General features: G+C 39.5%; 2 protein-coding genes across 2 annotated transcripts; one reads left to right on the top strand and one right to left on the bottom strand.

The window, feature by feature from the left end:
* The first annotated feature begins 592 nt into the window (after positions 1 to 592).
* Positions 593 to 1,366, top strand: LOC18030297 (ubiquitin-conjugating enzyme E2 4). The gene is made up of 5 exons (XM_024149198.1): positions 593 to 665; positions 770 to 897; positions 1,002 to 1,109; positions 1,214 to 1,236; positions 1,291 to 1,366. The coding sequence occupies exons 1-5, from the start codon at positions 593 to 595 to the stop codon at positions 1,364 to 1,366; spliced, it is 408 nt and encodes a 135-aa protein (XP_024004966.1).
* Positions 1,367 to 8,400: 7,034 nt separating this feature from the next.
* On the bottom strand, positions 8,401 to 10,039 carry LOC112082102. Its single transcript, XM_024149196.1, has 6 exons — positions 10,011 to 10,039; positions 9,803 to 9,911; positions 9,523 to 9,691; positions 9,299 to 9,416; positions 9,139 to 9,223; positions 8,401 to 9,063 (listed from the first exon to the last, which is right to left on the bottom strand). Exons 1-6 carry the CDS (start codon positions 10,037 to 10,039, stop codon positions 8,401 to 8,403), a joined length of 1,173 nt encoding a protein of 390 aa, XP_024004964.1.
* Between the last annotated feature and the right edge of the window lie 1,862 nt (positions 10,040 to 11,901).

Below are 11,901 nucleotides of genomic sequence, written 5' to 3'. Positions count from 1 at the left end.
AACATGAACCAGTTTACATTATATGGTGTATGCGCATTATGGCTTATAAGTTTACATTTATATGGTGTACGCATATAAATTTAGGTGTATGCACATTATGGGTTATGTTTAGGGTTTACGATGTAGGGTTTAGGGTTTATCTTATTTAAGGGAATCAAAATAATTATCAAAGACATGGTTCTGGATCAAAATAATTATCAAAGACATGGTTCTATAGCAGAGAAAGAAAACATTATCTAGAAAACGGACAATGATCGTGTCTTTGAAGTGAAATTGTAGGACAGGACAGCACGAATAAACGGTTTTTTCAAAAATCAAGTCATTACGTTTTTGAAAACCGCAATAATGAAAACAGTGTATAAGGAATAAACGCGACCCAAAAAAATCAAATTGGAAACGACAAAAACTAATTAAGTACCTTTTTAGACCGTTTGACCGACTCGTTTTTCTCTCTTTACTTTTAAATGTTTTTCCTGTCAGCCTCTATAAAAACTGTCCCCTGCCTTCTTCAGTGAAACAAGTTTCCGGAGACAGAAAAAGTTAATTACAACAGAAGTTAATTACACAGAAATTTAATAGTTACTTTCTAAAAATGTACTCTGCCAAAGTGATCTCATTGCAATTGAAGGAAGTGGAGAGGAAAAACAGTCCATGTTTCAGTACAGGTATTTGATGGTTCTTTTGAAAATAGGGGTTTAGTTTAGTTTTAGTTTTTGAGGATCGGTCTTTTACATCGTCTACCTAATTAGTGTTTTGCCGATTTCATTAGGACCTGTGGGTGAGGACTTGTATCACTGGGAAGCTATCATAACGGGCCCTAAAGGTTCACCCTATGAGAATGGTGTTTTCAAACTAGACATTCACTTTCCGCTTGACTACCCTTTCGCGCCACCTAGGGTAAGGAATGAAGCATATCATTGCTCTCTCAAATTGCTGTATTTTTAGGGTTTTGGATTTAGTAAATAAAGATTTCAATTACTAATAACACTGATTTTTTTCAGGTGATGTTCAAAACAAAAGTGTATCACCCACACGTTAATACTTATGGGAACATTTTTCTGAAGATGTTGAACCCAACTCACTTCAGGACCAACAACAGCATCAATGATGTATTTTTACTTATGAAAGAAATAAATCGTTATTGTGTTTTGCTTAATAATCTTAATTTCGATTAAATCAGGGCTTAACTGTGTTTTCATGTATATGTAATCAGGTACTGACGGAAATACACCAAATGTTAACTGCCCCCCAAATAGGTTAAGGACATTTTTTTGTTGAAGAAATTGCTAGGATTTACGTGGAAGACAGGGCTGCTTTTGAAACCACTGCACTTGCATGGACAGTGGAGCACGCCAGAGGAGCATGAACTCCTGAATTGTTCTATTAATTTTGTTTGTTGAATTGTATTATTTCTTTTGCAAAAAATAAGACCACTATTTTGTTAGCGTGTTTTTCTTGAGAAGTTTATGACTTTATATTAAATTTTTTATATCAATTTATGCTTTTTATGTTTAGGATTTGATAAATTGTCCAAGCATAAATTGTCCAAGGATTTCATGAAACATAAGTCATCGAATATTAATTCAAAGATTGTTCATTACATACTAAAAATGAAATATATGTGTACACTTCATATAGTCTACACATACTCATGTACACTTGAGAAGGTGTACACCATAAACTTATTTTTAAAGCATTTCGCAGATACACCTAGCACACCAATATATGAAGCAACCATTGCAAAGTACTCGGATCTCAGGTTCGAAATGATCAAATTCACAATCAGGCAGCTTGATGACGTCGTCGTTTGGATATGAAAATGAGTTTGAGTATGTATCCATGTATGCAGTTCCATAATATGAAATCTCAAGAATTAACTCCTCACCTAATTGTCGCACGCGCTCTGACTGTAGACTTCCGTGATGCGTTGCCAACAGTTGCAATGTTTGGCTTGCGGAACAAGGGTCACCCAAGCAAACGCTGAACATGGCCGACGCCAGGGTCGAGAGAGCGTCGGTGGGAACATTTGGTTCCAGCATGGTCCTACTTGCAATGAGATCAGCACCTCTGGTTGCAAGTCTCAGGGCTTCCCAGTATCTTGCCTCAGGGTTTCCACTCGCCAAACATTTCAGAAAGAATGGGCGTCTTTCCTTTCCAGGGCATATGTCGCTGGGGACACAGCAAAGGGCATAAATGTTGGAAGATTTGAGGACATCGTCGGTGAAAACAAGCCGGAGGGTGCGCTTTCCAGCGCGGACAAATGGTCCGAGTCGCCAAAATGCTTCACTGCCGAGCCTCTTGAGGATTTCGATAAGAATTTCATCAGACAAGTCTGGGAGCGACATGTTCGGTTTAGGGTTTGTTATGTTTGGTTTAGGGTTTGTTTTCGTTGGAAAGGAGGCAAGTTTTGTTAAGACAAAGCAAAATCATCATATATGGTCTTCACTGGTGTGTGGTTGGGGGGGGGGGTGGAGAATTTATTATACGGTTGAAAATAATATAATAGTGTTCTCTCTTTTAGTAAATATTTCACCTACCCTTTTTCCCCCCCCCCCCCCCCCCCCATTTTTAAGAATAATGGTCAGTTCACTTTTATTAAAGTGCCCGAAACTAGTTACATTTATAATGTAGTGCGACGTGTTGGGGTCAGTTTAGCAGTTATTGAAGTGGCTCTTATCTTTATACCAACCACGAATTAGGACATTTATATATCTATCCACCTTGTCTACAAATAAAGCGAATCAAATTTATTTTTCACCAACGTTAAACAACAATGCACTACTTAGACGATGATGTTTTAGGGTTAATAGTAAAGAAACTAGCTGAGGATGATTCCTATCATCTTGGCCCCTTTATTCGCGCAGGAAAACGTGGAAGAGCCATCGCGTTCACCGACGACGTGTTACGGTCTGCAGACATCTCTCGATTGGTTGAGTCACCGATCGACGTATCCCCTAACAACCCTTACCACCCATTCTTTGAGCGTTGTCTTGGCGCCTATAATCCACGAGATATTTATTTTGAAGCCATTAGAGTTGCCGTGAGTGAGCGAAGATTGTATTCAGCGATTACAATGCTTAACCGACTTGTCCCATGTGATAAACATCCTACTTTCGCATGTGCCATGTTTGAAATTTGCGTCGGACGTCCACGAAGGGCTAAAAAAACTCCTCACGTATGTATTCACTCTACACGTCCCTTATGCGGCTAATGAAATGAAGCTGTTAGCGCACGACGTTATACGTCACGTATGGGAGTTTGCTCTGGGGCCGTTTCAAGATCTGTGGGCTAGCCTTTGGTCCTTCCCCATCACCCTACAAGAAGAACCTATATCGGAGTGTGTAGATGAGCATTACGATGGCACAAATACACCAGACTGCGAGTATTGCCTTCTACAATGCACGGCTCTGCGCATAAGATATTTACTTTAGTTTAGTTATTTTAATTGCAAGTACTTGTTTAATTTTTGTAATAAATTAAAGGTAAAAAGTAAGTGAACATCACTTCACAAACTTATTGTAACAAGTAGCTACTAAGAACGTAACTAGTTGTAACAATGTAACTAGTAGTTTAATTTCTGTAGTTGGTAAACATCACTTCACAAACTTATTGTAATATTACTTCTGTTCAACTACACACTAAACCCTGCAACTACTAATTGTCTTACCATTAACTATTTCTCAACAAGAACTACCCATCGAATTCAATATATAGTTTCATAATATTGCGAAGAAAGTTCACCCTACACAAACCCTATAACCTTCCCAAAAAATGCCAGATTTACCAGATTTACCAGATCATGTTTTCAAAATCATTGTCAAGAAAGTTGCTGAGTCTGACTGCATCTACCTTGGACCGATTAATCTGGCAGGGACCCGTGGTAGAGACATTGCATTTAGCACGGAAGTACTCAGATCGGCATACCTATGGACATTGCATGACACACCATCTCGGATATACCCTGGTTGAGTATATCGGCCTTTATTCTTGCGCTGCTTAGCGTCGAGAAATCCACGGGCCATATTGGTCGAAACTATAAGATTCATGTCAACAGAGGAGAAGATCTATACCGCCATCAGGATACTAAATAAGCTCGTTCCATCAGACGTCTATGCCACTTACAGCTGTGCCATTTTGCAAATGTGCGTGGGTCGCCCTAACAGAGGGAAAAAACTTCTAAAGATGGTTTTCAGGTACCACTATCCTCATGATTCTCATGAACTTCGTGAAGTCGCCGAAGATATAGTAATCTCATTCTGGTCATTTTGCCCACGTGATAAACATACATTCAAGAAAAAGTTCAGGTACCCTAGTCTCATTCATGAAGAAACCGAAGGGTCGTGCGGCGTGTATCACGAGAATTTGCATTATATTGTTAAATGTGAAAGATGTTATCTTAGATATTCAGCACAACGCATAGCAAAAATGCTTTAGTATCGATGTGCTATGGTTGCTTGTTGCTTGTTTTTAAAATTTAAATACTTCAATATATTTTCCCATTGTTGTGGTTATTTCAAAAATAAATATGAAGTTTAAATACAGCCTTATGTCTAACAGCCTTATGTCTAAAAAGGTATACGATCCCGTATACCAATGTTGGTGTACGTTTACGATCCCGTATACCAATGTTGGTGTACGTTTACGTTAATACTTCAATATATATAGGTGTACGTTTACGTTAAAATAGGTGTAGGTATTCATCGTTCTTTAAAAATGTGTAATGTTATTTATTTTCAAACAGCTTTATGTTTCCAATCTGTTTCTGATCCCGTATTCGTAAGTAGGTGTACGTCTATAGGTATACGGTAATAAGTATACGTAAGTCGGTGTACGACTAGAGGTATACGTAAGTAGGTGTACGTCTATATGTCTATAGGTATACGGTAATAGGTGTACATAAATAATTACAGTGAATAGGTGTACATAATTAATTACTGCCCTAGATGAAATGATATCCTGCCACTTTCATTTTGATTTTGGGAAAGGCTAAATTCTCCATATTTAAAAAAATTTCAAACACCTTTATGATTACTTACTACATTTACGAACATAAGTATCATAAATATCATAGAATCAACTAATAATTCTCCATAGATTATGTTTATACAAAAGTAAGAGTTGCAACTAAAAAACGAAAGTAGACATGCAATTTGAAAAAGATCCGTTGTAGTTCGGAATACTAAGACAACATAAATAATTAAAGAGACACGAATGCAACAAAATACTAAGATTACGGCTTTCACCAATCGAGCATCAACGGCCAGCTTGGAACGACGTTCCTAATGAAGCGGAAGAACCTTTGGGTCTCTTGGGCCCAAAAACAGGTTGTGCACTTTGGCTGCTTAAAATCTTCTGCAAATCACTGTAGCCAGTAATTGATAACCCACACTGACAGGTGTACAGCGCCAGGAATCTCGGATGAAAGGCAGCCGCTTTCTCAGTGAAATCGACTGGCAAATCGAAATTCCATCCGTGTGGAACGTCGGCCAGCAACAACCGGCTCATCCTCCTCCGATTTTGCACCGTGAGCCTGCCCAAATACTCCTCTGCACGGACGAAGTCTTCCGGCACAGCTCTGAGCCACATCCCGTACACAAAATTGGCTCGGTCGTAGCCTCTCTCCGCAGCATCCCTTATCAATTCCACGCATTCACCATCGTGGAAGAAAAAGTAGGCTTGCATCCCCCTCTGGAAAATAACCCCTGGATTACCCGCGTCATAGAATCTCCTCATCATCGTTGGGTAATGTGGAACTGCCGCTTGTTCATGCACGATTTCGGCGGGATCAATCGCTCGATAGAAACCCCTGCTTGTGCTGATACGGTTGAAACGAGAAGAAACAGCATGCAGGCGGGCAATTTCCCTTATAGTTGGGTTTGTAGAGGCCATAATTGTTTCCAGCAATTCATCAGGGAGTGAGAGAAGATAGGAAAAATCACCATCACCACCTCTGTTTCTCCTTGGAACCATCGTTTATTTCGATGAAAAGAGAAAAGATAAGAAAATGGATTGAGGAAGAGGAGAAAGGATTGAAAATGGAATGAAAGAGGAAGTTATGATGGTTCTAAGTAGGCTGTTACGGTGAAGGGATTGAATTTAAAGAGGTAGTGCGGTTTTAATAGAGCTGAATAGCTATTTTTGAAGAGAGACGTTGAAAAGAGACGAAAATGTGTCTTTTCGTTTACCGGCAAAATTAAATTACCACAATAAATACAGAGAATAACAAAATCAAAGCAAATTTCACCATTAAGCTTTTATGATGAATGATTTAATTTAATTTATGATATACCACAATACATTTATGATTTCTGCGACAATACTATTATTATTTATGATCTTATCAAAATTTCAATAACAACCCAGACCTTTTTTATATTTTGGAAACTATATTTCTTGTCATCATTACAGAAGTTTTCTCAACATCACGTTAACCGAGATATATAGTACAGATTGAGTCCACATAGACGAAATCATGATTATTTTTAAAATATGCGTACAGAAATAGGTAAGGTGAGACTTTAAATAGATAATGTCGTTTGTATATCCATCTTCTCCGAAAATTCCCACAAAAGAGATAATGTCGTTTGTATACTCAAAATATATAATATGTGATAAATGTCTGTAACATTCAGGTGTACAAATTTAGATGTACATATTGAGTCCAGATTGAGGTGTTTTTTTTTTTCTAGTTATTAGGCGTACAGAAAGAGGTAAACTGAGACTTTAAAGATATAAGAGATAATGCTTCTCGAAAAACTGCCACAACCACACCCACCGAAATTAATTAAAGTCAACACAATTAAAGTATACATAGATAGAAACCAAAACAAAGTACACCTACATACATAGTAGGCGTAAATAAGTACGTGTACAGATCCTAAATAAAAGATTAAATCATAAAGTACGAAATATGGAATCTAATCGATTACATAAACTAAAAAAACATATTCGCGGATGCTAATCAATTCGATGAATTCTGAAATAACAGCAACGCCGAGGTGTACACAACGAAGGTGTACACACCGAGGTGTACACACCGAAACTGGTTGACTTTCACCAATTAGTCACCATTTTTCCATTGACGGCCCATACCGTACTGCATACCAAACAAATACGAAGAAATTTTGTGTTTCCTGTGCCCAGAAACACGACATGCACATGCTTGGCCCCTTTAACAATTCGTCATGCCAATCAAGTTGAGCATTGGCAACACCACAGGGACAAGACCAAAGTGTGGCAAACTGAGCATTAGTTTCAAATCTCCTCTTTGAGAATTCTTCAGGCAAATTATTGACATAACCACGCTCACCTCCATCAATAATTTTCCAAATTATTCTCCTCATTGCCCCGCTGCCTAGTTTTGAAAGATACTCTAAACCCACGGGGTCTTCGACCACTGCTTTCATGTACATGCCATACATGTAAATACCTGTTTCGTATCCCATATCTGCAGATTCCTTGATGAGTTTTATGCCACATTTGTCTCCACGGCAGAAGTAATCTTGCATCCCCTTCATGAACAGAAAACCCGGATTGCATGCGTCATACATCCTCCTCAACAAGTTGGGAAATTCCCAACTTGCGATAAAAGGCATATCGAAATCTTCAGGAATAGGCATCTCCAATTCCACGGGATCAACCGATGCTAGAAAATTTTTGGTTAAAGTGCAGGCCTGGAACCGTTTGCAAACTTGCTTTAGTGTGAAAATTTGTTGGACAGAGTTGCAACTGTATGCGAAAACCTTCTCCAATAGTTCGTCGGGAAGCGCCATCAGAGGGGATTGACAATCACGGATATCTGCTTCACATCGCCCTCTCTTTGGTGCCATAGTTAATTTGTGAGGTTGATTTGTGAAGAAAACGGTTGTTTATGGAGATGGAATAACTGCGGTTTAGGATTTGTGAGGATAACAGTTGTTTATGTTGCATATATATAATAATTAAAAAATCCCACTAACTGAGCGTATACATTAAATGCGGTTACCGTTAAGATTGTAAATGAGTTTGTAAAATTAGTGAGTAAACCAAAATTTTGTTTGTTGTACACCCCTTTGATGTACACCTAAATGGATATTGGTGTACAGATACATATTAAGCCGGGAACAAAGTATTCACACACCAATTAATAAATACTAAAATAAAGTAAAGTATAAACAAATTTTTCTTGATGTACACCCATTTGATGCATTTGATGTACAACTAAACGCATATTGGTGTACAGATATGAAATTATTCCCGGAACTACGAATTGCCACACCAATTAATAGATAGTAAAGTAAACTAAATTATAAGCATATAAATTATCAAATAAACCCACACCCTAAACATTATCAAACACATAATCCAACAAATACACCTTTCATAAATTGTCAAGTTCAACATTAAACTTCATCATTCGTCCTAAGCGTTGGCAACAGCCGGATTCCCAACAAACTCTTCGTATGAGTCCATGGCGTATTTCTCCCTTAACCTGTCAACGTCATCGTCCGTTATCAAACCCATATCCTCCACTCCAAGCCCTGCAGCATGCATCTCTAAGAATTTGGCCGCACATGGGCCACAGTCACCGGATCTTTTGTTCTGATATATGCCCTCCAAACGACTCCATGTGTAAGGGGTGGTGCGTAGGCCTTTCGTTAATTTGCTATCCAAATAACACTTCAATATAAATGGCATACTTTGACACACGAGCGCCATATACTGCTCCACAGCCGCTTCATCATTATGACTGATGAATGAGTCCAAAATCTTTATGTTGCCCATTTTAAAGTCAATTACAAGGCCCACCCAATGCTCAGACCCCCAGTTCATCGAGACGTATACAACGTCCACAAACCGTAGAAACATTTGCCTCCGACTCTGATTAGCCCACTTTGCAGGCTTTCCCAATACAATGCCCTGAATGGTTTTCCCCCAGTCATACTGATTTTTGTCTCCAGATATGAAATCGTTGTAGTAGTTGCCGATAATGGATATGAACAAGGTGTCTACAAATGCTACCCTGTCTTTCAAGTATATTTCACCTCTACGTCTCCAAAGCATGGCCATTATGACTTGCATGTGCTGACGAATAACAAAACATAAATAACATATATTACAGATAATTAAAGATTCAGTAAGTACTAACTATATACTTACCATCGTGTTAACCCACTCAGTAGGCTTCGCAATTTGTAGGAAGAATTGATTCTTCACAGTATGACCAGTGACAATGCAAAAGTTGCTGTAATGAGAGCAATTGGTAATTGATAACAATGAAAGTTTAAGGATAAATTACTTTGAATACGATATAACTTACATGTTTCTTTCACGCGATAATAACTCCTGGAATGCCTTGAAGTGGTCTTGTTCCACTGTTTCGAGTGGTTTGTACGCAGCTTTCGATCTGGATACAAATAGAGTTTTCACCTTTGAATCTGCGGTGTAAATATCTCAAATCTTGTCGTACGCGTGCGCGTTTTCCTCTACCTCTTCCTCCTCTTCCTGTTCCTCTACCTCTTCCTCCTCTTCCTGTTCCTCTACCTCTTCCTCCTCTTCCTGTTCCTCTACTTTTTCTCTTTACACCAGACGATCCCTCAACTTCTTGTGGAGGTTTTGGAGTACAAGGGGTCTTCTGCGAAGCATCACTTGCATCCTCCGGCGCAGTATAGTAATCTTTCCCCGCATTTGAGTCCTCCTCATTAGCCACAGCCTACAAACCACCGTAACAATAAGGCGTATAAGATATCAATCGTATACCTAGCGTATACCTAAAGAGTACTGTATACACATGCATATCATATGAACAAGTTTAATGTCTGACCTGTGCATCCTGTGCATCTGTCTGCGCTTCATTTTTCTTATATGCATAGCTCAATGGGTGAGGAGTCTGAGGTTTGTAGAGTACTAAGGTGTCTGACACCAAATTTTTTCTACCACCATCCACCTGAATAAGTCATAAAAAACATAGCACAGTACACACACGTTATGAAACTTAATAGAGTCAGCTGCTGACTAAACAATTAGCTCACCTCGTTGAGGCCAGAAGGTGGATCTTCATCCGGATATGAAGTAAGGAGGTGGACGAGTTGTTCCTGAATTGGCTTGTTCAGGTTCAGGGGTCTTCTTCGGAGCTTCTGGAGTCTTCAAGTACGCATGGTCCCTGGGAGAATAATGGTCCCCGCCGTAGTAAGTAGAGATCCCTTCTTCATCATTTCTTTCTTTCTGGTGTACACCATCTTTGGGGTGTACACCATCATCATGGCGTACGCTAGACTGTGCACCATCATAACCTCCTTCTTCACCTCCATCTTCGGCTTCGTCTTCATCTTCATCCGGTTTTTGACCACATTTTTTTGGATTCTGTCCTTCGTCATCCTGTTCCCCATCTTCTTTTGACTGGTGTACATCGTCATCTTCTTCGTCCTGTTGGTATACGCCCAATCTCTTGTCCAACTCTGTCTTAATCTTACGAAGGAGCAAATTATTCTGACTTACTATCCATCTTTTAAGATCTTAAATCTGTCCACTTTCAGGGGTTTCATCTTCCGATAGATTAGAAGAGTTCTTGCCCCTGCCTCTCTTCCTCTGCATCTTACGTTTTTCTGTTTGATGAGTTTTCAGTTTCTTCTTCGGTCGGGTGGATGGCTCAGGTTCCTGTTCATAGGTAACCTCGTCCTCTGCATCACTAAGATCCACGATAGGTGCCAGTGCCACTACAAAATCCGAAGGTGTGAATTTGTACCCCTCGGCCATGAGTTCCTGCATGAATGTAACTTCGGCATCCTCTACCTCATCTCCCACCCGCAATTCATTCTGTTGGTCATTGTCACCATCATCCACTACCATCTGTTTCACAGACAACTAAGACAAAAAAAAAACAATTGCAAAATTACCAACCAAAATGACAGAGTATTTATCTTTTAAGACAAGTACTACAAAATAAGACTACAAATAGTACTAAATATAATACTACAAATAATTTACCAGAGGGTCGGATTCCACGGCAAGTATGTCCCCAAGATGCAATAGTGTGATAACGTTTTGACACCTTCGGGATCTTCAACGAAAGTCTTCAAGTTATCAGGTTGAGGAATTTTGGAAACCAACATTGGTATAGATTGGAGGGCCATGAGTTGTAGTGATAGAGGGAATCCATAGCACGCAATCGTGTTAAAGGATTCTCCCTTTTCTCGGCATCCGTGATTGCCTTCGGAGCTTGAAAACGAGATACTGTTTTGTTAAAGGATACCCTCCCCCATGGATACAGCATGAACTTATCCAAGTCAGTCAACATCTCAACGTATTTCTCGGTGAGGGCCAGATTTTTGCTATTGCAAAACAGAACACCGTCGACAAGAACGATTAGGGCCAATGGAAGCCGTTTCCATCGGGGTAGATCCGGGTCCTTTAGCATTTCAAGCACATCAAACACGTTCATAGCGGTCGCTCTTCCGAACAGGTCTTTCCAGATTCCAGTCTTTCCGACATCTTCTTCTTCTTCTGTGCTATCAGGTTCGGGATTGAAATTCAATCCAGTGATTTCCTTAAACTCCCGTATCGAATATCTCAGAGGCTGTCCACCAAAGAGTAACCAAATCTCGTGTTTCTTCATGGTCACAAGTTGTCGTGATAGAAGGGTATGGACTAGTTTGGCACTGTTGCAACATCTTGCAACAGGTAGATGGAATAACTTCCCAAACTGGGAATGAAGTAGCTTCTCAAGATCTTCAGTACCCTTTAATGCCTCGACAAGGAGGCCAATGACATTGGCCTTTGAATATATGTTCAACCGAGCACCAACGGGATAGCAACCATCGCCGAGGACCCTTTTTGGTAGTTTTTCCAAAAGGTTATTTGAAGCTTCTCCATTTTCCATGCCTGTATTTGAAGGTTCTCCGTCTTCCATTCCTGTATTTGAAC

Source organism: Eutrema salsugineum, unplaced genomic scaffold (assembly GCF_000478725.1).
Source record: "Eutrema salsugineum unplaced genomic scaffold, Eutsalg1_0 scaffold_1, whole genome shotgun sequence".
Taxonomy (NCBI): Eukaryota; Viridiplantae; Streptophyta; class Magnoliopsida; order Brassicales; family Brassicaceae; genus Eutrema; species Eutrema salsugineum.
Note: the sequence above shows the minus strand (reverse complement) of the source record. Positions and strands in the feature narration are given on the sequence as shown.

What these genes read in the sequence shown, in the direction of transcription:
- LOC18030297 (XM_024149198.1), top strand. Translation starts at nt 593, where the DNA reads ATGTACTCTGCCAAAGTGATCTCATTGCAATTGAAGGAAGTGGAGAGG. An exon ending in CCAACAACAGCATCAATGAT is followed by an intron (nt 1,110 to 1,213) that starts GTATTTTTACTT and finishes ATATGTAATCAG; the next exon opens with GTACTGACGGAAATACACCA. An exon ending in CTGACGGAAATACACCAAAT is followed by an intron (nt 1,237 to 1,290) that starts GTTAACTGCCCC and finishes AGAAATTGCTAG; the next exon opens with GATTTACGTGGAAGACAGGG.
- LOC112082102 (XM_024149196.1), bottom strand. Translation starts at nt 10,039, where the DNA reads ATGAAGATCCACCTTCTGGCCTCAACGAG. An exon ending in TTATCGCGTGAAAGAAACAT is followed by an intron (nt 9,224 to 9,298) that starts GTAAGTTATATC and finishes CTCTCATTACAG; the next exon opens with CAACTTTTGCATTGTCACTG. An exon ending in CTGAGTGGGTTAACACGATG is followed by an intron (nt 9,064 to 9,138) that starts GTAAGTATATAG and finishes GTTATTCGTCAG; the next exon opens with CACATGCAAGTCATAATGGC.